The sequence below is a fragment of the Musca autumnalis genome, unplaced genomic scaffold (assembly GCF_047663935.1).
Source record: "Musca autumnalis isolate F117 unplaced genomic scaffold, ASM4766393v1 scaffold_5, whole genome shotgun sequence".
NCBI classification, from domain to species: Eukaryota; Metazoa; Arthropoda; class Insecta; order Diptera; family Muscidae; genus Musca; species Musca autumnalis.
This window is the reverse complement of record NW_027412088.1, coordinates 33390083-33414919: the sequence shown is the minus strand read 5'-3', so window position 1 is coordinate 33414919 and position 24837 is coordinate 33390083. Positions and strand designations below refer to the sequence as shown.

General features: G+C 40.6%; 1 protein-coding gene across 2 annotated transcripts in view; it reads left to right on the top strand.

The window, feature by feature from the left end:
- The window catches only part of egl (Egl_like_exo domain-containing protein), a 127217-nt gene extending 106013 nt beyond the window's left edge, over positions 1–21204 (top strand). For both annotated transcript variants that reach the window (XM_073954884.1, XM_073954885.1), the window contains exons 5-10: positions 11920–12167; positions 12239–12436; positions 12661–12759; positions 12838–13087; positions 13156–13235; positions 20088–21204. In XM_073954884.1, coding sequence (XP_073810985.1) covers positions 11920–12167; positions 12239–12436; positions 12661–12759; positions 12838–13087; positions 13156–13235; positions 20088–20313 — 1101 coding nt within the window. In that variant the 3' untranslated portion in view covers positions 20314–21204. The remainder of the gene's footprint in view (positions 1–11919; positions 12168–12238; positions 12437–12660; positions 12760–12837; positions 13088–13155; positions 13236–20087) is intronic.
- Positions 21205–24837: the final 3633 nt, after the last annotated feature.

The following is a 24837-nucleotide window of genomic DNA, read 5'->3' as shown; positions in this document are numbered from 1 at the left end:
TCAGTTATCTGGTCCTGGTTCCTCTGTGTCCAGATTCAAACAATCTGCAACCTGGTCTGGCTGCGTGCATAAAAAATCTTGAGACAGGTGATTGGGTTTAGCTGGACAGTTAATCACGTATTGGGTATCGTGCTGTCAATCTCATCTTCTTTTCCGCTTTACTCCTTCAGGACCATAGGGCCTCAAAAAGGTTTCTGAAACACTGTCTGAACATGAAGTGCTCCGTCCCAGACACGTGGAGCTTGCCGCAGTTGCGGGAGGATTTGGCATATGCCTCTGACCTCCTGGGAGAATTAAATTTCTTTTGGTTCTTTTATTCATGCTTTTGGTGACAAAATTCGTCAGGAATTCTTCTTTGCTTGTGAGCAAAAGAAAGAACGTGAACTTCTTGGAAGCCTGTGGGCGCCACCGTTGACCTATATGGTTTCATCCGTTGCCATCCCTACTGTCTTGTGCGCCATAACAACGCAGATATCTGTAGACCCTATTCCTCAAGTAGTTCGAGTTGGCTCTTACCGATATTTTGGTATTGATGCAGGTATTTCTTCCGTGCAACGAGTTAGGGTTATACCGCCCATGATCCAGAGCCTCGTTTGCGTAAACAGAGGACACCAAGTCGCAGGTAGACAGTGGGTGAGGTTGACGTTTGGCTATGTGAACAAATATAATTATTCGTATTCGCATCACTCTTCCGATTGTCAATTTAGATCCAATATTAATTGAGGCCGCTGCATCGTCCAAATCTTAATTGTTGGTCTACAACAATTCGTTTTACCTTGGAGTTCTTCCGCTGCGATGGTTGTTGTTGTAACAGTGTTTTTGTTATGTTTATTTGTTCGTTCCTCTGTTCAATCTGGCTCTGGGTCTGTCTCCAGTTCCAGAAAAGTGGCCACAGATCACTGGAGTTAGATGGGTAGGTTTTGCGGGGCAGTTAAAAAGGTGTTGTGTGTCGTGCGGGCCCATGCCGCATACTGGACATATGTCTTGCACGGCGCGATCGATTTCTGCCCAATACGAATTTAGGCGACTGCAATATCCCGAGCGTAGTAGTTGTCGTGGCAGCTGACGCTCCTCAGCTGCGATAGATGGAGGATGTACTCCGAGTACTTTATTCACACTATAATTGCTTAAGGCCTTGGCAACTGCGTCCGTGTGAATGCTATTCAATCCTGCTTGATATGCTTGTTGATCTAGGGGTTCTCTCCTGTATCGTTGGACCTCTCCCTCTAGAGCATGGATATCCTTCCTGATCTCCCTGAATGGGCCGGGCGTACCCACAAGATGGTGATTGGGATGGCTCACACGATAACATCCAAGCAGGTACTGCAACGAAAGCATCTCATTGTCCTGCTTTACAGGAAGAATTTTTGCCTCCTCATGTAGATGGTCCACTGAAGATTTGAGGAGGCACCCTGTCGCTGTTCTCAGGGCGGCATTCTGGCAAGTTTGAATCTTTTTCCAGTTCGAATCACACAATCTCGGGGACCAGACTGGAGCCGCATAGCTTACCACAGACCGACCTATCGCGTTATACGTGGCCAACAAGGTTTCTTTATCTGCACCCCAAGTACTGCCGGCCAGGGACTTGAGGACCTTGTTCCTACTTTTCAACTTGTCGCAGATAGCTGTGGCGTGTGCGCACGTGAATGTAGTGTCGAATGTGACCCCTAAAATGTTAGGGCCTTTTGTGGTCGGAATTCTGCTACCGTCGACCACGACATTCAACTCACGTCCAAACTGCGCTGTCCATGTGGTGAACAGAGTGGCTGTAGATTTTGTGGGGGAAATCTGCATATTCCTCGAATGGATGGTGGAAGTGGTCTCCGTGTACGGCATTCACACTATACCTTTGAAGTAACTGTGCAACTGCATAAGTGTGAATGCTATCCAAGCCTTTATGATAGGCTACTTGGTCTAGAGGTTCTCGATTGTATCTTTTGACCCTTTCTCTCTTGATCATGAAGATCTCTCCTGACGTGTGTAGACGGGGAAAGCCTGCCCACTATATCCACTGGTATATAGTGGGCAGTGGGCACACCCTGTTGCCATATTCAGGTCGGAATTTTGAGTATTATTCCACTGCTAACATTTGCGTAACACAATGGCGCTGCATAGCTTACCACAGACCGGCCTATTGCTTTGTAAGAAGTTTCTTTGTCAGCACTCCAAGTGCTGGCGGCGGTCAGGTACTTGAGGAACATGTTTCTGCTGTGACTTACACGATGATCACAATGGACCGGAAGGTCTCCGAGTGACGCAGTCACAAGTTAGTGGCTGCACATCCCCTAACCTAACCTAACATACACGAACGACTTAAATATGCTTTCGAACGTTACACCCAATATTGGGGTAGTTAGTGGTCGGAATTAGGACACCATCGACCAATATGTTCAGGAGGAGCCTCATTTCAGCCAGGTGGTAAAAAGTGTGGCAATGGATTTAGCGGCTGACTTTTTTATATTCCTCAGATGGAAAACTGCGCTAAGTCAGCTATATCAGATATTTAATCTATCATATATGTCATTGACTATGGGGACCCGATGCCAAGATTGTACAATCATCTGCATACATCACGATCTCCATGCCATCTGGAGAGTGTGGAATTTCAGAAAGGTAAAGGTTAAACTGCGCTAGGTCAGCTGTATCAGATACCAGATATTTAATCTATCACATACATATGTCATTGACTACAGGGACCCGATGCCAAGATTGTACAAACATCTGCATACATCACGATCTCCATGCCATCTGCAGAGTGTGGAATTTTAGAAAGGTAAAGCTTAAACAGTATCACCCCGCCTTGGGGAACTCCCTGTTTCATCCGACGGGTCTTCGACTTCTTATTTCTGAGTTCCATAAACGGCTGTTGTCCACAAATATAATTGATTGTCCAACATTTCAAAAGTGGTTGGAGGAAAGTCTTCCCTATTTCCTCGAACAGCTTGACATGGTCGACGGTATCGAAGACTTTCGATAGGTCAAGAACAGACTGTACGTTTGCTCGGTCTGTTCTTGTTCAGTCCCCGAATGATATGTGTGGATACGACCTGTAATCTGTTGTGATACTGTGGTGTATTTCAATATATATTAATATTTGATGGCAACCCTGTACTGTTAATATTTTCTACTCAATGCAAATGTATCTTTTGTACTAAATCGTTAATCGTTACTTTCAAGTAACAGCTTTTTGCTTTCTAGTTATTGTTAGCATAACTCACTGCCATTCTAACTATCAACCAGTACAAACCGTTCAACCTCCATTTTTGATTAATATTAAGATTTGTTGTGTTAAGTATTTAATAAAGAATTATTGAATTAAATCTTATTCATCGCGTGCTTCTTTTTATTTCAAAATACACAACAAAGATTGGCGACGAGTGTAAAGTCAATTTCAATAAACTTTGAATAAGAATCTGTGCATAAATTCAATAAATTTCTTCAACGTTTGCAACGCAAAATGGAGTCAGCTCAATTGGCGCAACTTCTAGAAGCCATTAATACAATGGCAACAGCTATGAAGAACCAACAAGCGTCGTCCGCAACGTCTACCAGTGTCAACATTATTACAAACTTCGATCAATTTGAACCTACAAAAGAAAGCTTCAAAACGTATAAAGAGCGTTTAGAATTGCATCTGCAGTTAAAAGGTGTATTCGACGATAAAATAACTAGTGCTAAATTGTTGTTGCAATACATTGGGTCATCAACATATTCAACGCTAGCAACATTAGCAGCCCCAAGAAACATAAGTGATTTAAGTTATGATGACATAATTCAACTTCTAAGTACACATTTTTGTCCGAAAAAGAATGTTTTGGTTGAACAACATAGATTCCTTTGTGAAGTTCAAAATGAGAACCAAAACATATCTGAATTTGTAGCAGTTCTACAACAACGTTCAAATTCATGTAAGTTTGAGTGTGAATGCAAAAAATCTGTGGCGGAGATATTTTTGCGCTCTCAATTTATAAGAGGCTTGCGAGATACACATATACGTGAGCAGCTACTACAAACGCCGAATGCATCGTTTAAAGAAATAGTAGAGAAAGCAACAACAATGGAAGCGGCAAAACTCGACAGCCAGGCTATTTCGCATAATACCCCATCATCAACAGAAATTAATCAACTTCATCAAAGCCGACAAAAGAAAAATCGAAGTCGCAGTCAACACCGTTCAAAATCAGCAACGAGAATAAACTACGGCGAATTAGGCTTGGAAGGGATGTGTCTGCGTTGCGGTCGTTCAAATCATATTGCAAATGAATGCAAAGTAAAAAAATCAATGTTAAAGTGTCGTGAATGTGGGAAAAGTGGTCACGTACGACAAGTATGTATACAAATGAAGATGAGGCAAAAGAAATCAACAACTGGTAAACACACACACACAGTCGATCAGTGCAATCAGCTGTTTGACTCTCAAGGCAGTTCAAGTGGATCTCACGGAACATACCCCATAAACGATTATTTTGGCATAAACAAAATTATCGATATTTATCAAAACAATCAACAAATGTCAAAAAGGGATACACAAAAATTTTATGCAAAAATACAAATAGAAGGAAAAGTGCAAAAGTTCGAAATTGATTCTGGTGCAGGATTTACGTTAATCCCTCAAAACGAATACGATAAATTGCAATTAAAAAACCCTGTGAGAAAAGCAGATATGGCATTTCGGTCATATACCGGAGATGTTTTTGTTCCAGTTGGTGTCGTTGATGTGGAAGTCAAATATAAAAACAAAACATCAACAGAAGAGATGTACATAGTAAATTCAAAACATTCTGCGCTGCTGGGTAGAGTGTGGATACGTCATTTACATATAAATCTAACGGATGTCGATTTAGAATGTGAAAAAGGTGAGCATGGTGCAATTTTCGAGGTGCGACCAGTGGAAGAAATTCTTAAAAATTATCCAGAAATTTTCAAGCAACAAGTTGGCTGTATACCTGATGCTATGTGCTGTTTGAAGTTGCAGAAAGGGGCAAAGCCAATGTTTGTGCGTGAGAGGCAAGTTCCTTTTGCTCTGCGAGAAAAGGTGGAGCGTGAATTGGACAGCTTAGAGCGAGATGGAATAATTTCAAAAATAAATACCAGCAATTGGGGATCGCCGTTTGTCGTCATTCCGAAGTCAGATGGTAATGTGCGTTTGTGTGTAGATTACAAAATTGGTGTAAATCCACAATTGGAACCTGCACACTACCCAATCAAAAGAATTGATGAAATTTTCAATACACTTAAAAATTCAACGTATTTTTGCAAGCTCGACCTATACAAAGCGTACTTACATGTGAGAGTGGATGAAGAGAGCAGGGATATACAAACAATTTCGACACATAGAGGTGTATATCGAATGAATAGATTGTCTTTTGGTATAAAAACTGCACCAAGTGAATTCAATCGGATTTTGGATCAAATTTTACAAGGCCTTGACGGCACAATATCGTATTTCGACGACATTATTATACATGGTGGTACAATATACGAATGCGAGACGCGATTAATCAAATGTTTGGAAGTTTTAAAAGCAAATCAACAACACGTCAACAAAAATAAGTGCGAATTTTTCAAAACCGAGCTGCAGTATTTAGGATATATTGTCAGCCACAACAAAATATCAAAGTGCCCAAGTAAAATCGAAGCCATAATAAATTTGCCAAGACCACAGAACGTTAATGAGGTGCGAACATTTCTTGGCATGATTACATATTATTCAAGGTTCATTCCGAATGCATCAACTTTAACACATCCGTTGCGACAATTGTTAGAAGAGGGGAAAAAGTTTGTGTGGACATCAAATTGTGAAAACGCTTTCAAAAATCTCAAAAAAGAAATTGTTGCTGATAGGGTACTTACACCCTACAACGAAACCTTACCTGTGACCTTGGCTTGTGACGCAAGTCCCACAGGTATTGGTGCTGTTTTATCTCATATTATAAACGGAGTAGAGCGCCCCGTAGCATTTGCATCCAGAGCCTTAACAAAGGCAGAACAAAATTACAGTCAATTGGACCGTGAGGCGTTGGCTATTGTGTATGCTGTTGACAAGTTTTTTACGTATTTAATGGGAAGAGAATTCACCCTTATTACGGACAACCGTCCACTTTCAAGAATTTTTCACCAAAGTGCAAAGACACCAGCGATGACGTCAGCAAGATTACTCAGGTATGCGTCTTTTCTACAAAATTTTAATTACAAAGTTGTCCATCGTAGAGGCATCGACAATTCAAATGCAGATTGTTTGTCCAGAGCTCCAATGGAGGCTAATATCAAATTTCAACATTTTTTGGACGAAGAAGTCAAAAACATTCAAGATCAAATCATCAATCAAATATCGTCATCAACGGTTACCGCTGCAACAATAGCAAAGGAGACGGAAAGGGATCCCGAATTAGCAACTTTGAAAATAGACCTTCTGAGCGGGAAAAACTTGGATCCAAGCTATTCTTTGCAAGATGGAGTTATATTTCGTGGCGATCGGGTGGTCATCCCTCTAAACCTACGTCCGTATATTCTCAATGAACTACATCATACACACAGCGGCGTTGTCAAAATGAAGCAGTTAGCACGAAGATTTTGTTACTGGAAAAACATAGATTCCGACATTGAACATTTGGTAAGAGCCTGCCAAAATTGCGCACAGGTGAGGAAAAATCCTACGAAAGTAATAACACACCAATGGGAAGAACCAAGTGGAAATTTTCAAAGGGTCCATATCGACTACGCAGGACCATTTCAAAATCATTATTTTTTCGTGTTGGTGGACGCAAAATCAAAATGGCCAGAAGTTCGAGTGATTCGAGAGGCCCCAACCACTGAAAAAACTATACTTCTACTTCAAAACATTTTTTCGACTCATGGTCTTCCTCAAATCTTGGTTTCCGACAACGCCACAATTTTTCAAAGCAGCCATTTTAAACGTTTTTGTATGGAAAATGGAATAATTCAAAAGTTTATCGCCCCAGGTCATCCAGCCACAAATGGGTTAGCCGAAAGGTACATTCAAACATTAAAGTGCAAGCTCAAGGCAATGGAAGGTGAAAAAGGTAACGTTTGTGAAAAAGTTCAAGATATTGTTTTACGTTACAGAGCAACGCCATTAGCAAACGGGAAGAGCCCCGCAGAAATGTATCTTGGTCGTGTTTTAAGAATTAAATTGGATGCAATTCGCCCAACGAAGCAGCGTTCAGATTCTCCAACTCGGTTTAAAGTACGCCAGTTAAGCCTGGGAGAGAGGGTACAGGTCCGTTGGTACGACAGAAATAAGCCTACGTGGAAGTTTGGAGTTGTCATACGTAAATTTGGAAATTTACATTATCAAATTAAGCTTGATAATGGATACGAGCTGAAACGTCATATTAATCAACTTTACAAATCCGAGGTGCCAAAGCCACAAAAATCTGTTACATTCGCTGAGGATGTGCAACCGAAAAAGAAAACTGCCTTTGATGAAATCAGAATTGAACAGACAATTGCAAATCCAGTCACCAATCCAGTCGTTACTCAGCCGCAAGTGTCTACACCAGAAACACCAACAGCGTTAAGGCGTTCGAATCGGATAAGAAGACCTCCTGCTCATTTGTCAGACCATGTCCAATTTTAGCCTGGGAGATTGTGGTGTATTTCAATATATATTAATATTTGATGGCAACCCTGTACTGTTAATATTTTCTACTCAATGCAAATGTATCTTTTGTACTAAATCGTTAATCGTTACTTTCAAGTAACAGCTTTTTGCTTTCTAGTTATTGTTAGCATAACTCACTGCCATTCTAACTATCAACCAGTACAAACCGTTCAACCTCCATTTTTGATTAATATTAAGATTTGTTGTGTTAAGTATTTAATAAAGAATTATTGAATTAAATCTTATTCATCGCGTGCTTCTTTTTATTTCAAAATACACAACAGATACTGTGCATTTTCCGGAATTCATGCTGATGCTGGGCAACGGGAAACATATTTTCATCATGGACAGGAATGTCTCTAGAATCTTCGTGACAGAAGGGAAATCGATTCGCCTCTACTGGCATCCTTACCTGGCTTTTGTAGCGTGATCACCCTGCCAAATTTCCAGGCTTCTGGTACATTATGGTCAGCTAACAACAAATTGAGGAAACTTGTCAAATACTCAGGCTTCTGGTCAACCAGATGTTTAAGCAGCATTACCATTGAGATTCCGTGAGGGTCCAACGCTTTGGATAATTACGCGTTTCGGATGATATGTGCAACATTGCTGATAGTAAATTTTTGCGGTACCTCCTCGACTGAGAGTGCTCTTATACGGCGCAGCACACTTCTTTTCGCCCTACAATTCTCAAAGTTCTCTATAAATTCCCGATAAAAATAACACGCACACCTTCTCGGATCTGATAATGTCACGTTGTTCAAAGTTATAGCCGTTCTATCATCCTTCTTTCGCATAATCGAAAGTGGTGCATTGCCTTAAGTGGTCTAGCCAATTTTTTTTTTCTGCTTATGATCATCTACTAGCCTGTTGACTTCAAGAGTGTGTTGGGAGTTCAGGGTTCGTACTACGAAGTTCATCCCGCTCATTTGCTAGTCGGGTATTCTACCGGCAGATATGTAGCAAGCGCCTGCAGCAGTGATGACGTCCCGGAAAATTCTCTCAGCTACCCGAATTGAAGGAATGGACTGCTTTCAGAAGCGGTAATTAGTAAATTCTCTGAACCTCTGCCAATCAGCTTTTCCATGATTCAGAAAGTCTCTGATAAAGTCTATGAAGTCGGGTGGTCTGTTAACGGAGACTATGATCGGAAAATGTTTTGAGCCAAGGGAAATGACGTGCTGCCAGGAGACGTCATTTATCAGACCGGGTGACACAACGGTAATCTCTGGTGATCAGTGGCAATCTCCTCTTATCATAGTTGTTGTAACAGTGTTTGTTATTATGTTTGTATGTTCATTCTTCTGTTCAATCTGGCTCTGGGTCTATCTCCAGTTCCAGGAAAGTGGCTGCTTCGATGGGATGTTACTACAGATCCACTGGAGTTAGATGAGTAGGTTTGGCTGGGCAGTTGAAAAGGTGTTTTGTGTCGTGCGGGCCCATGCCACATACTGGGCTGATGTCTTGCACGGCGCGGTCCATTTCCGCCCAATAAGAATAGCGTAGTTGAGCCAAAACTACTCTAGTTTGACGTGGCAGCTGACGCTCCTCAGCTGCAAAAGATGGGGGATGTATTTCGAGGACTTTATTCACACTATAATTGCTTAAGGCATTGGCAACTGCATCCGTGTGAATACTATTTAAACCTGCTTGATACGCTTGTTAATCTAGGGGTTCTCTCCTGTGTCGTTGGACCTCTCCCTCTAGAGCATGTCCACTGAAGATTTGAGGAGGCACACTGTTGCTGTTCTCAGGGCGGCATTTTGGCAAGTTTGAAGTCTTTTTCCAATTCGTATCACATAATCTCGGGGACCAGACTGGCGCCGCATAGCTTACCACAGACCGACCTATCGCGTTATATGTGGTCAACAAGGTTTCTTTATCTGCACCCCAAGTGCTGCCGGCTAGAGATTTGAGGACCTTGTTCCTACTTTTCAGTTTGTCGCATATAGCTGTGGCGTGCACGACGTGAAAGTAGTGTCGAATGTGACCCCTAAATTTTGGAGCAGTTTGTGGTCGGAATTCTGCTACCGTCGACCACGACATTCAATTCTTTTCCAAACTGCGCTGTCCATGTGGTGAACAGAGTGGCTGTTGATTTTGTGGCGGAAATCTGCATATTCCTCGAATGGAAAAAGGTGGTAAGATCGGTTAAATAGTTGTTCAGTCTCTCAGAGATTTCATCAGGATAGGTACCCGACGCCAGGATCGTGCAATCATCCGTATACGTTACGATCTCGATGCCGTCTGGAGGGGGCGGAATACAGCAGAGGTAGAGGTTAAACAGTTCCGGAGATATCACCCCACCTTGGGGAACTCCCTGTTTCACTCTACGGGGTTTGGACTTCTTGTTCCTGAATTTCACGTACGACTGGCGTCCACACATATAATTGACTATCCAACGTTTCAAGCTTAGCCTAGTAGGAGCGTCTTCATTCACCGTGCAAAATCTGGAGCCATCAATTTGTTCAACCAGCGTTGTACCCCTCTGGTAATTGCCTACGACAGATTGCCAAAGCTCATTATGAGCATTGAAGTCCCCTAGCACCATTCGATATTCCCCTCCAAAAACGAACTTATATCAGACATATAACGCAGGGCACAACTATTCATCGGCGGCATTTGCACATTAAGCAACTCTACCTCGGCAGTCGCACACTTCACTGCTACCCCATTACATTCCATGTAAGGGTCACTCATCCTCATCATTCATTTTAGTTGGTAGCGGCACGTGGTTTTTGGAAATTTTAAGGGATTATTTCAGGAGGTATGGACTTGCTCTGAAAAATAGGTAAGGACAACCTGCTGCAAATACAAATTTAAAAACGATCCGGATCATATATCAGATATAATTCATATCTGAATATGATATATATCTGGAAAAATATTAGGATGTGCAAAGGTCTTACCAAATCCGTTACTCCCTTCGAGAGTTATTGTGCGCAAAATTTTACCGAAAAACCTTGAACTTTTGCAGAGTGAAAAAGTGGCCTTCTAAGATACAGAAAAACCGCTCTAGTGACCTACGAGACAGAAGACCTCTTCAGTGTCCTTCTACATATGTAGCAGGAGGCCACTTCTGTGGTGTTCTATGAAACAGAAGTACACTTCATTGCCTTTCTTAGAAGCAGAAGAACACTTCATTGTCCTTCGACGAGGCAGAAAAACAACTCAGAGTCATTATATGAGGCAGAAAACCACTTGACTGACCTCCTGAAAGACAGAAGACCACTTCATTAGTTGTTTTAAAAGCAGAAGAACACGTCAGTGTTTTCTATGGGGTAAAATACCACTGCAATAGACTTCTATGTGTCAGAAGGCCACTTCAGTGGTCATCTATGAGATGAAAGATCACTTCGGCCAAAAAAAAAAAACACTTCAGTGTCCTCTAAGAGACAAAAGACCACTTCAGTGGGTTTCTAAGTGACAGAAGACCAATTCAGTTGCCTTCTACGAGGCAGACGACTACTTCTGTGGTATTTTTTGAGGCTGAAGACCACTTTGCTGACCTTCTACGAGACCTTCTAAGGGACAGAAGACCACTTCGGTGGCCTTCTATGGGACAGAATACCACTTCAGTGGCCTTCTACGAGGCAGAAGACTACTTCGGTGGCCTTCTATGAGGCAGAAGACCAATACTATGCTCTTCTTTCAGACTTCAGTGGCTTTCAAGGAAGCAAAAGAAGGCTTAGAGTGCTTTTATGAAGGCGTAAAGCAACTTCTGTGGTCTTCTATGAAGTATAAGCCCACTTCAATGACCTTCAGTGGCCTACTTTGGGGCAGAGGACTATTTAAATGACTTTTAATGAAGCAAAAAACACTTTGGTGGCCTTATATGAGGGATAGCAGATAACACTTCAGTGGCGTTGATCCGTTTGAGATTTATCGTGCGCACTATCCAGACAGACGGACGACCCTGGCTAAATAAATGGACTCCAAATTTTGCTTTTATCCAATTTTCTGATAGTTTTTATTACACTCACATGAATCTGAAGACGACGTGTTTTTGCCAACTGTTAACCCATTTTCCTTTCCAGCATTTTTAAGTTTTTCTTGTCTTGTACAACGCCTTTTAGATTTAATGTAATATATTGCCTGCCTTAGGGTTTAAATCTTTTTATTCCAAATTTTGCTTTTTTTTTTTGATTTCCTAGAGGATAAAATCCTCCACTTTCATAGTGGTGGATATCATTTATTTATTGCCTCTATAATCTTTTCTTGTATTAGTTTTGTAGGATTAATCTGTATGTATATATAATATATGTAATATATAATATTTTGTTCATCCTTTCTAGGCTGCCCATGCTATTGTCCAATATCAAGAGAGCGGCAAGCAGGTGTACAAAGCCAAATACATATCCCTAAATTCACTGTGTGAACAATATAATGCTCCCATAAATCCGATTAAAGAGCAACTAAAACAAATCTATAGGCGAGATCAGAAATATTGGGCCAAACGGCCATTGTCCAGAGAAATGTTGCTCTACGCTGCCGGAGATGTTTTAGTTTTAATCAATGATCAACTCTATGGTAATTTAACAAGGTAAGTGGAAAACAGTATTAATATGTTTTAATCATAATTAATCCCTGTCTCTTCCCCCCTCTCGTTCACAGACAAATAAAGCCAGAAAATTTACAATTATTTTCTGAACTTTGTACGGAACAAATTCTCATGCATATCAAACCAAACGAAGTGAAAATACGCAAAAAACAACGAAAAATTTCCACAGAAGTATCTGATCTCAAGCAGAAATTAGCTCAAACCAAAACAAAGAGTATTGTGCTGTCCAATCGGGAAATACGTTTGTTGAGGTAAGGATACAAAAGGCAACAAGTTCAAATTCAACCACTACAATTCTCTGGTATAAAAGTCTAAGTTAAGGTTACAATTCGCTTAAAATTTAAATTAATGTAGCTTTAACTGTTTGTTTGTGTTGTTGAAAACATTCCGAAAGTCCAACCAGTACCTAAACCGAATTTGTATTATAGTCCAAACACTAGAAAAATAATATATATTTATTTTTTTCTCTTCTTAGATATATGGACTTGACGGAAGATGAAAAGGAACGTGTTAAGGGTTACTATAAAGTTGCCAAGAAGTTGGAAAAAATGGAATCATCTGGACAACAGAATAAGTAAGCCATCAGCGCGGTCTTTATTTTTGATTTATAATATTTATTTATATTTCTTCTTTTTTGTATTTTCCTGTATAGAGATCAAAGTGACTCTGAAGATGAACAAGAGACCAATGAAAATGAGAATTTCCCCAGTTTGGATTCTGTGCCATCGGATAATTCATTGACCGGTACATTTTCACCACGTTTCAGTTCGGAACCACCTAGCTTAACCGAATCCATGCAAATGATGGATGAGATTTTGGCCAATCAATCTATGGACCGAGTAGCCAAAATTGATAAACTTGAGGCAATATTATCGGCTGTGACTCTATTGCCAAGTGATCAGGTGAGTTGTTGTAATTGTAAATTGGTAATGAAATGGCTTGAATGACTGTTGTTTTTTTTTAATTTCAGATTATAACTTCCAATGACCAATTGGGTACCACCATAGCGACTACTGATAATTTACAGATTGTCAGAGAAAAAACAAAAAAGTAAGTCTAATGGAGAGCAGAAAGAAAAGTTTGGAGATTTAAAGCGAACAAGTAAAAAAGTGTCAGTCGGGTTTGCCGACAGATATATACAATGTGAAGCGAAACTTCCATCTCCGGACAGATCGAATGTATTGAAGGTCTCTTCAGAATTTTGTGGCCCCTTGTGGACATTTGAACTTGCCGACAAAAATGTGGATTAGGAATTAACTGCACTAAGACACAAATGTTGAATTTTTGTAGGGCATGTACCCTTAGGGAGGACCGATATGGGCCATTTTTAGAAGTTAAACTAAATTTTGATAAAATATTATCCAAAGTTTGGAGCGAATTAGTTGCCCCATTCAAGTGATATCGTCCTAGCATCTTAGTGACATTTTTTAAATATAGGGGAGAAGTACTGAAAGTTGTGGACCGGTATTGCCCATGAAACTAAGTTTGACGAAGACCAAAATGTTGGACCAAATCGGTTGAATAGTTCGAGAGTTATCGTGCTCTCCGAACGCCAAGAGATATGGACTTGCCCCTGACAAAACTTTTACCGTCGTAATGGAGGTAGCGAATGCAAATCGCTTCAACAAAAATCAAAGTGATTCGAGAGCAGGTCTTAAAGTGAACTTATCCGAAATTTTGTGTGAGAGGTACCAGAGGGAGTAGACAAATATAGTCCATTTCGAACGTGATCTATATCTGGTAGATATATTAGGATGTGCAAAGTATAGATTACATCGGTCACTCCCTTCAAGAATTATCATCACTCCCTTCAAGAATTTTTTCCGAACATTTTTGAAGTTTTGTGGGGGAGATACCTGAAGGAGTGGACCGATAAAGTCCATCTTCGAATTTAAACTATGTTTTGATAAAATTTTACGAAGGCCAAATTTTGGACCGAATCGACAGATTCGTTCGAGAGTTATCGTGCGCTCCAACCACTACACAAGGTGCCATAGGGGCTTTTTGCACCTTTCCGGCCATTTGCTCAGAAAGTATTGACTTGCCCCTGATGGAACTTGTACCGCCGTATGGGGGGGAGTGAACACAAGTTGTTGCAACAAAAGTCAAAGCGATTCGAGAGCAGGTCCTAAACTGAACTTATCCGAAATTTTGTGTGGGAGGTACTCGAAGGAGTGAGTTCATATTGGAACCTCATCTAAGTCTGATAGAAAGTTCACGATTTGCAAAGTATGGACCAAATCGGTTACTCCCTTCAAGAGTTATCATGCCCACAAATTTTCCGAACATTTTGGAACTTTTGTGGGGGAGGTACCGAAAGGAGTGGACCGATATAGCTCATCTTCGAACTTAAACTAAGTTTGGACAAAATATTACGAAAGCCAAAATTTGAACCGAATCGGTTCATTCGTTCGAGAGTTATCGAAGCACCATCCAGCCAGACAGACAGACGGACGGACATTGCTAAATCAACTCCAAATTGTCTGAGACACATTTCGTCCAAACATACTTGGAGTCTAAAACCATTATTTCGATGAGCACATTTTGCCCGTATGAAAGTGTATATACCCTTTCTAGCCTAAAGGCTGAGGGTATAAAAAGGAATTTGTATAGCAATAGATTTTCTATACCCTCGGTCTTTGGGCTAACGAAGGTAGAAGGCCACCGAAGTGGCGTTCTGTCTCAGAAGGCCGCCTAAGTGGTCTTCTGCTTCATTGATGGCCACTGAAGGGGTCTTCTGCCCCATAGACTGCCGCTAAAGTGGTCGTCTGCCTCGTAGAAGGTCACTGAAGTGGTTTCCTGTCTCGTAAAAGCACACTGAAGTGGTCTTCTGCCTCTGAGAAAACTAATGTAGTGGTCTTCTGCCTCTTAGATGATCTTCTGTCTCATAGAAGGCCACCGAAGTGATCTTTTGTCTCAAAGATGGCCAATGAAGTGGTCTCCCGACACATAGAAGGTCATTGTAGTGGTCCTTTTCCCCATAGAACGTACTGATTTTGTCTCCTGCCCCTTCGAAAGCACTTAACTGGTTTACATCTTCTAAAAAAACTACTGAAGTGGTCTTCTGTCTTACAAGAGGCCAGTCAAATTGTTTTCTGCCTCATAGACGGACACTGAGCGGATTTTCTGCCTCTTCGAAGCCACTAAAGTGGTCTTCTGCCACTAGAGTGTTTTGTGTCTCCACTGATTCAAACTTTGGACGTCCTAGTATTTTGTCCAAACGTAGATCAAGTTCAAAGATGGGTCATATTGGTTCACTCCACGAAAGCTCTTGAAGTGGGTAACTCCTTTGGTCCTACCTTTACAATTCGTAATATTTTTTCCAGACATAGATCAGATTAAAATATGGATCGGTCCACTTTTTTTGGTAACAGTTCAAGGACATGTCTCGGATCGTTTTGAAATTGCAGAGGCTTGTCCTTCCGCCAAAAACTCTTAAACCCCTACTACGGCGGCCTGTTGATTCGGAGGAATCTTCTCGACCATAGACAATCACCTCACAAATTATGTGTTTGTGTCATTTTTTACAATGGGAGCGGCAATATTTCTTGGAATGTCTGCTCCGACCTATTTTAATCTGTGTCGGAATAAAAAAAAAGAACCACGTTCCGTTTGCCAGATTCGCATCCCCTAATGTAATGAATGTACGAAATGGGTCCACTTTCGAGGCTGTTCTGGTCTTAATCGAATCCAGGACTACTGCGGTAGAAGTTATATTGCTGCTTGCTGTGCCAGATCACCACCCAGCGTGTCTTAAACTTCGCTGTTAGATTCATCGTCGTCGTCGGAATACGAGACACTCCCAACAACAACAACAAATGAAGCATCTAACCCTACAGGTTGTTGTACAAATACAAACATATGTACATGCTGAAGCAGCTGGATGAGCCGGGAGTGGAGTATCTCACTAAAGTTCTCAACTTGTCGCTATCCACCCTCAATGTTCCGTAGCAAAGACCCTTGAGGCCTTAGTCCTCCCCAGTATCTGAAACAGCTATCAAGTTGCCAATCATCAGCATGGATTCCGTAAGCAGCACAGCACGACAACTGCGCTGCACGCCATTACCACACATATTTGTCAAGGACTCAACCAGAGACGGCCGTGCGATAGAACAGTGTTGGTGGCGCTTGACAAATCAAAAGCCTTTGATACAGTCAGGCACTCCACGCTGTTTGAGGACATTGTACGTGGAATTCAGGAACAAGAAGTCCAAACCGAGTAGAGTGAAACAGGGAGTTCTCCAAGGTGGGGTGATATCTCCGGAACTGTTTAACCTCTACCTCTCCTGTATTCCGCCCCCTCCAGACGACATCGAGATCGTAACGTATGCGAATGATTGCACGATCCTGGTGTCGGGTACCTATCCTGATGACATCTGTGAGAGACTGAACAACTATTTAACCGATCTTACCACCTTTTTCCATTCGAGGAATATGCAGATTTCCGCCACAAAATCAACACCCACTCTGTTCACCACATGGACAGCGCAGTTTGGACGTGAGTTGAATGTCGTGGTCGAGGGTAGCAGAATTCCGACCACAAACTGCCTTAAAATTTTAGGGGTCACATTCGACACTACATTCACGTCGTGCGCACACGCCACAGCTATCTGCGACAAGTTGAAAAGTAGGAACAAGGTCCTCAAGTCCCATGCCGGCAGCACTTGGGGTGCAGATAAAGAAACCTTGTTGGCCACGTATAACGCGATAGGTCGGTCTGTGGTAAGCTATGCGGCTCCAGTCTGGTCCCCGAGATTGTGTGATACGAACTGGAAAAAGATTCAAATTTGCCATAATGCCCCCCTGAGACAGGGTGCCTCCTCAAATCTTCAGTGGATCATCTACATGAGGAGGCAAAAATTCTTCCTGTAAAGCGACACAATGAGATGCTTTCGTCGCAGTACCTGCTTGGATGTTATCGTGTGAGCCATCCCAGTCACCATCTTGTGGGTAGGCCCGGCCCAATCAGGGAGATCAGGAAGGATATCCATGCTCTAGAGGGAGAGGTCCAACGATACAGGAGAGAAGCCCTAGATCAACAAGCATATCATTCAGGATTGAATAGCATTCACACGGACGCAGTTACCAAGGCCTTAAGCAATTATAGTGTGAATAAAGTCCTCGAAAAACATCCCCCATCTATTACAGCTGAGGAGCGTCAGTTGCCACGACAAACCCGAGTAGTTTTGGCTCAATTACGCTCGGGATATTACAGTCGCCTAAATTCCTATTGGGCAGGAATTGATCACACCGTGCAAGACATCTGCCCAGTATGCGGCATGGGCCCGCACGGTACTAAGCACCTATTCAACTGCCCCGCCAAACCTACTCATCAAACTTCAGTGGATCTGTGGTTACATTCCATCGAAGTAGCCACTTTCCTGGAACTGGAGATAGACCCAGAGCCAGATTGAACAGGAGAATGAACATACAAACATGATAATAAAACACTGTTACAATAACAACAACCAGCAAATGAGCCTGAAGAGCATCGTGGTCTGAACCTTTAAAATCCAAGAATACCTGAAATTATACTAAATTTCCTGACAGAGCCGAAGCGGGACAAGCAAATGAGCGTGACGAGCTTCTTCGTACGAACCCTGACTTTTGACTGTAGTAGGTGAGCATAAGCGGAAAAGTAGTTGAAGCAGGATCGAGTAAATTGTGGGCAATGGTTGAATCACTCACGAACCTGGGAAAGAAGGATGATAGAACAGTTCTTATGTTCAACTGTTCAACGTTACAGTAAAGGCCGATGTCTCTCCTGTCTCCATGACGACAACATCTCAAGTCTTCCCTCCAGCCGCGTTCGAACTATATACTATGCTCTCAATGCCATGCTCTCGCTGCAGTACTTGTTCGGGTGTTACCATGGGAGTAAAAAAAAATATCTGCCCAGCATGCGGCACAGGCCCACCCGACACATTGCAACTTTTCAACAGACCTGTAAAACCTTCTCCCCACAGCAACCACATTCCTAGAACTGGAGATAGACTCAGAGACAGATTGAGCAGAAAAACAAGTAAAAAAGTGTCAGTCGGCTTTGCCGACAGATATATACCCTCAGCCAATGTGAAGCGAAACTTTTACCTCCGGACAGATCGAATGTATTTCAGATCTCTTCAGAATTTGGCCCTTTTTGGACATTTGAACTTGCCGACAACAATGTGAAATAGGAATTAACTGCACTAAGAGACAAATGTTGAACTTTTGTAGGGCAGGTACTCTTAGGGAGGACCGATATGGCCATTTTAGAAGTTAAACTCAGTGATATTTGTTTATTATCCAAAGTGATATTTTTTTAAATATTGGGGACAAGAACCGAAAGTTGTGGACCCGGTGTTGCCCATGTGACTAAGTTTGGGTATAATATGACGAAGACCAAATGTTGACCAAATCGGTTGAACAGTTCGAGAGTTATCGTGTTCTCCGACAGCCACATATTGTGACATAGGGGTTTTGTACACCTTTCGGGCTGTTTTCGCAAGAAACATGGACTTGCCCCTGAAAAAACTTTTACCGTCGTAATGGAGGTAGCGAATGCAAATCGCTTCAACAAAAATCAAAGTGATTCGAGAGCAGGTCTTAAAGTGAACTTATCCGAAATTTTGTGTGAGAGGTACCAGAAGGAGTAGACAAATTTAGTCCATATTCGAACCTGATCTATATCTGGTAGATATATTAGGATGTGCAAAGTATCGATTACATCGTTCACAAAGTATGGATTACATCGTTCACTCCCTTCAAGAGTTATCGTGCGCAAAATTTTTCCGAACATTTCTGAAGTTTAGTGGGGGAGGTACCTAAAGGAGTGGACCGATATAACCCATCTTCGAATTTAGACTATGTTTTGGTAAAATATTACGAAGGCCAAATTTTGAACCGAATCGACAGATCCGTTCGAGAGTTATCTTGTGCTTCTACCACTACACAAGGTGTCATAGGGGCTTTTTGCATCTTTCCGGCCATTTTCTCAGGAAGTATGGACTTGTCCCTAATGAAACTTGTACCGTCGTATGGGGGAAGTGAATACAAGTTATTGCAACAAAAATCAAAGCGATTCGAGAGCAAGTCCTAAACTGAACTTATCCGAAATTTTGTGTGGGAGGTACCCGAAGGAGTGAGCCGATTGAGTCCATATTGGAACCTCATCTAAGTCTGGTAGAAATTTCACGATGTGCAAAGTATGGACCAAATCGGTTACTCCATTCAAGAGTTATCGTGCCCACAAATTTTCCGAACATTTTGGAACTTTTGTGGGGGAGGTACCGGAAGGAGTGGACCGATATAGCTCATCTTCGAACTTAGACTAAGTTTGGACAAAATATTACGAAAGCCAAAATTTGAACCGGATCGGTTCATCCGTTCGAGAGTTATAGTGCGCACCAGCCAGCCAGACAGACAGACGGACGGACATTGCTAAATCAACTCCAAATTGTCTGAAACACATTTCGTCCAAACATACTTGGGGTCTAAAACCATTATTTCGATGAGGCACATTTTGCCCGTATGAAAGTGTATATACCCTTTCTAGCCTAAAGGCTGAGGGTATAATTAACTTACAAACATATAATATTCTGTTAAAACAACAACAACAACAAAAGCACAATATCTGCACATCGAAATACTTCAATCAAAAATAAATTAAATACCAAGATAGAACAACTCTTTCCGGTACCTCCCTCACAAAAGTCCAAAAATTTCGTTTATGTACGGTTTAAGGGCTGTTCGAGGATTGTTTTGATTGTTTATAATTTGCCTTGGAACCTTCAAAACTGTTATTTGTGACCCACGAAAATGCTATTAACTTTTAAAATTAGGGATCTGTTCATAGTACATTTAAGTCAACCAGCCCAAATAAATAGGACAATATTAACCAATTAATTCTTTCTTCCATTTCAGTATGAAAAATTGCAATTGTGTTGGTGAACGCAGCACAACACCCACCAGCAACAATTCCCAAATGATACGCAACACTGTGGACAAAGGCCAAGTAAAAATGATTGACGCAGCATCACAAACATTGAGTACTGGCGACATTGTCATAACCAAAATTATCTTCGAAGACGAACATGAAAAGGCCAAAGAAAAAGTCTTGACTTCATCGCCTAAACGAAATAATTCATAAATCACGGATCACAATGAAAAACAAGAAAAAAAGAAACTAAAAAAACAACAGAGAAAACGAAGAGGAAAAGTTCGATGAGATTTAAAAAAAAACTTAAAAAACAATACACACATAAATGATTCCTAATTATTAATTAATTAAAAAGTAAAAGAAAAGATCTTTAAAGAAAACCTTAAATAATTTGATTATAATTATAGCTCTAATTATATACATAAATATATTTTTTTGTTAATTATTATTTTTTCTTCCATTTAAGTATAACATTTATTTATCATGTATTCCGTTTCTTTTTGGTTTCCCTGGGGAATTAAAAGAAGTTATAGGAAGAGAGAAAGCGTTATATTGTATTATTGAAAAACAACAACAACAGCAACACAAACAAAATAAAAAAACCAAGCAATATTGTAGTATGTGCCTAAATGTTGAACATTTATTATTGCTAAAAAAATTAAACGAAAACAAATTTGTAATTTAATTGTAAAATTTCACTTTTCCCCGCATCAAGATGGGAAAAGCAGAATTTGTAAAAGTGCGAGATTTATCAACAATTCCTTTATTTTATGTTAAATGTTAAAAATTTCTACAAAAAACCACAACAACAATGTATTGATATATATTTTTTGCTTTATTTTTTCCTTTTTTTTGATTTTTTAATAATTGTTTTATTTTCTTTTTTATATACCCCATTTTGAAACATTCAACAACAACAACATTATCGTAATTGTAAAGTCAATAAGAAACGAAGATTTAAAGATAAAAGTTTCGTAAATTTATATAGTACTCGTATTGTATTGTAATTATATATCATCAATTATTGCAAATCCTAAAAAGAAACCCCCCCTTCCCCCCTATATACGATTACTAATAAAAATGATAACAACAAAAAAAAAACTATAATACAGTTGTTTAAATTATTTACTTACATACATATGTGCATGTATAGCTGGAGCACGCCACCCCTGCTTAAAACGTAATAAAGTCTGCATGTATGGTGTCATATTTTACGTCTTTATACAGCTCCCGATCAAACACATTGCAGAAAAAGAATCCACTACTGATTATTACCAGAATGCGTATAACAAAACAAATATCGGAAAGAATCTGTCGGCAAAAGACCGGTCTGTAGTAAGCTTTGCGGCGCCATTGTGTCATACAAATGGAAGAATATTCAAACCTGCAGGAATGTCGTCATGAGGAATGAGTTAACGAGCCTATCATGCAGGTTTGGATAGCATTCACACAGATGCAGTTGGGCAGGCAGGTACAGTGTGAGTTCTGTACTCAGGCCATTGCCCATTCATCGCAGCAGAAGAAGCCAGCTGCCAAGGCAAACACGGTGGTTTTAGCCCAGTTAAGATCCGGGCGATGCAGTCGCCTCTATTCATATTTAACACGAATTTTTGGAAATTGGAACCGTTCATAGGACATTTAGGTCAATCACTATGGTTTTTTTGCATTGTCCATTTGTCGTTGACAAAGCCAACAGATTCTTTGTGGCAGTAGATTTAACAGCCGGTGGATAGTTTCATATTATTCAAATGGAAGAACTGGGGCCTAATTATGTGAGTCGATTCGATCGAGAAATTACTCGTGAATTTGTTTTCGACACGACAAAGAAACGGCATTATAAGTCTCGATCGAAAACGTTTAAGCATTGTTATCGATTTTTTCGATAGTAACCGGTAATCGAACTGTGAAAACCGGTAATCGAACTGTGAAAGCCTAAATTTTCTTTAAGGAACATAATTATAGGTAGATGCCGAAAAAGTATTTATTTTAAAACAAAAACGAAAAAAGCATTATTATGAATGAAAAAATGTAAATTTTTTGAAAAATACTTTGAATAATAATTTCGGAATAAAGTTGTGGTAAGAAAATAAGAACATTATTAATGTTTGGAAATCCTTTTTTAAATTGTTGTGACATATTGATAATGCATCTACCTTAATAAACGTACGGTTGTTTTGGCAGAATTATTAGAAACATTCTTGATTGGCGCAATTTTTATAAGAAATGAACATAAAATAATAAAATGGATCCATCTGTGTTATTCTTGTTATCTTCTTCTGACGAAGAAGATGACAACATTAATTTAATTCGTAAACAAATTCGTTCACACAGTGAACCTTTATCTTTACCGGAAGCTGCGTATGTGTTTTAAAGTATAAATCATAAATTGATCAATTTAAAATGAATATTATAATTCTTCGCAGATTTCTACAGAGATTCAGGCTGACAAAAGAGGCTTTCCGTTATGTACTTTCTTGTTTGGAATTTTCGTGCCAAAGTTCAAAATCTGTTCCCCCAATTTTGCAGTTGGCAGCAACGTTGTCCCTTTTGGGAAGTGGCGGTTTCCAATATACTATAGGGAATGATTTAATTTTAGGTCTGTGTCAGAGTGTTACATCAAAAATTGTTAAACATGTTGTAAATGAAATGGAGCGAAAACTATGCCCACAACATATACGATTTTCTCCAGAGCAATCTACTATATGTAAGGAATCATTTTATACCAAATATGGAATTCCTGGAGGTTCGTATATAATATTTAATATATCATGCAATAATTAACAAAATTATATTAGTAATTGGATGTGTTGGCGGAACCCATTTTGGGCTACAAAAACCAACGGAAAATGAGCATATGTTCTTTAACAAAAAAGGCTATCACAACCTTAACTCTATGATAGTAAGTTTTGTTTATAGAAAATGTTATTTTCATCAAATTTTATTTACATGACTATAGATTTGCGATCATGAATATACAATTTTGGCTATATGTTCCAAATATGGCGGTGCGGCGCACGACTTATTATTATTCTTACTTTGTTCAGAAATCTTCACATTTATTAACTAATTTATCTGTATTTTGCATAAACGAAAGCAAGATTCAATTTGCACATTACTTTTCTTGCATTTTCTTTCCTTTTGCTTGTTTACGATTGGTAATGTAGCAACGAGAAATGTCTCGCAGAAAATTGATCGATAACTCGATAATTTTACTCGATACCGAATGTTATCATACCAACTTTTGGTACTCGGTTCGAAAAAACTCGATATCGACTCACATAATTAGGCCCCTGTACTAAGTCAGCTATGTGGACATAAAACATATTGCATATTTCATCGACGATAGAACCCAATGCCAATATCGCACAATCATCCGGATACATTAAGATCTGTGCCGTCTGGAGGATGTGGAATTTCAGAAAGGTAGAGGTTAAACAGTTCCGGAAATGCTATCCCGCCTTGGGGAACTCCCTTTTTCACTCTACGGGTTTTGCTGTTCTTATTTCTAAAATGAACAAACGACTGACGTCCACAAATATAGTTGTAGTTGTTGTTACAGGTTTTATTATTATGTTTGTATGTTCATTCGCCTGTTCAATCTGGCTCTGGGTCTATCTCCAGTTCCAGGAAAGTGGCTACTTCGATGGGATGTAACCACAGATCCACTGGAGTTAGATGAGTAGGTTTGGCGGGGTAGTGGAATATGTGCTTAGTATCGTGCGTGCCCATGCCGCATACTGGGCAGATGTCTTGCACTGTGCGATCAATTCCCGCCCAATAGGAATTTAGGCGACTGTTATATCCCGAGCTTAATTGAGCCAAAACTAATCTGGGTTGTCGTGGCAGCTGACGCTCTTCAGCTGCGATAGATGGGGGATGTACTCCGATGACAGCATTCACACAATACTTATGGCCTTGGCAACAGTGTCCGTGTGAATGCTGTTCAAACCTGCCTGATATGCCTGTTGATCTAGAGGTTCTCTAGACCTCCGTCTCTAGAGCATGAATATTATTCCTGATATGTCTGGGTGTATCGGTGGCCAGCAGATGGTGATTGGAATGGCTCTCACGGTAACACCCGAGCAAGTACTGCAACTATAGCATCTCATTATGTTGTTGTACTGGAAGAATCTTTGCCTTCTCATATAGAAGGTCCACTGAAGACTTGAGGAGGAACCCTGTTGCTGTTCTCAGGGCGGCATTCTGACAGGTTTGAATCTTTTCCAATTCGTAACACATAATCTCGATCCTGACGCCAGGATCGTTCAATAATCCGAATACGTTACGATCTCAATGCCCTCTGGTGGGGGCGGAATACAGGAAAGGTAGATATAAAACAGTTCCGGAGATATCACCCCTCCTTGGGGAACTCCCTGTTTCACTCTACGGGGCTTGGATTTCTTGTTCCTGAATTCCACATACGACTGGCGACCACACATATAGTTGATTATCCAACGTTTCAGACTTGGCCGCAGGGTTGTCTGCTCAATGTCCTCAAACAGCGTGGAGTGCTTGACTGTATCAAAGGCTTTTGATAAGTCAAGAGCCACCATCACTGTTCTATCGCACGGCCGTCTCTGGTTGAGTCCTTTACAGATATATGTGGTAATAGCGTGCATCGCTGTTGTCGTGCTGTGCTGCTTACGGAATCCATGTTGATGATCGGCAACTTGATAGCTATTTCTGATACTGGGGAGGATCAAGGCCTCAAGTGTCTTTGCTACGGGCGACAAA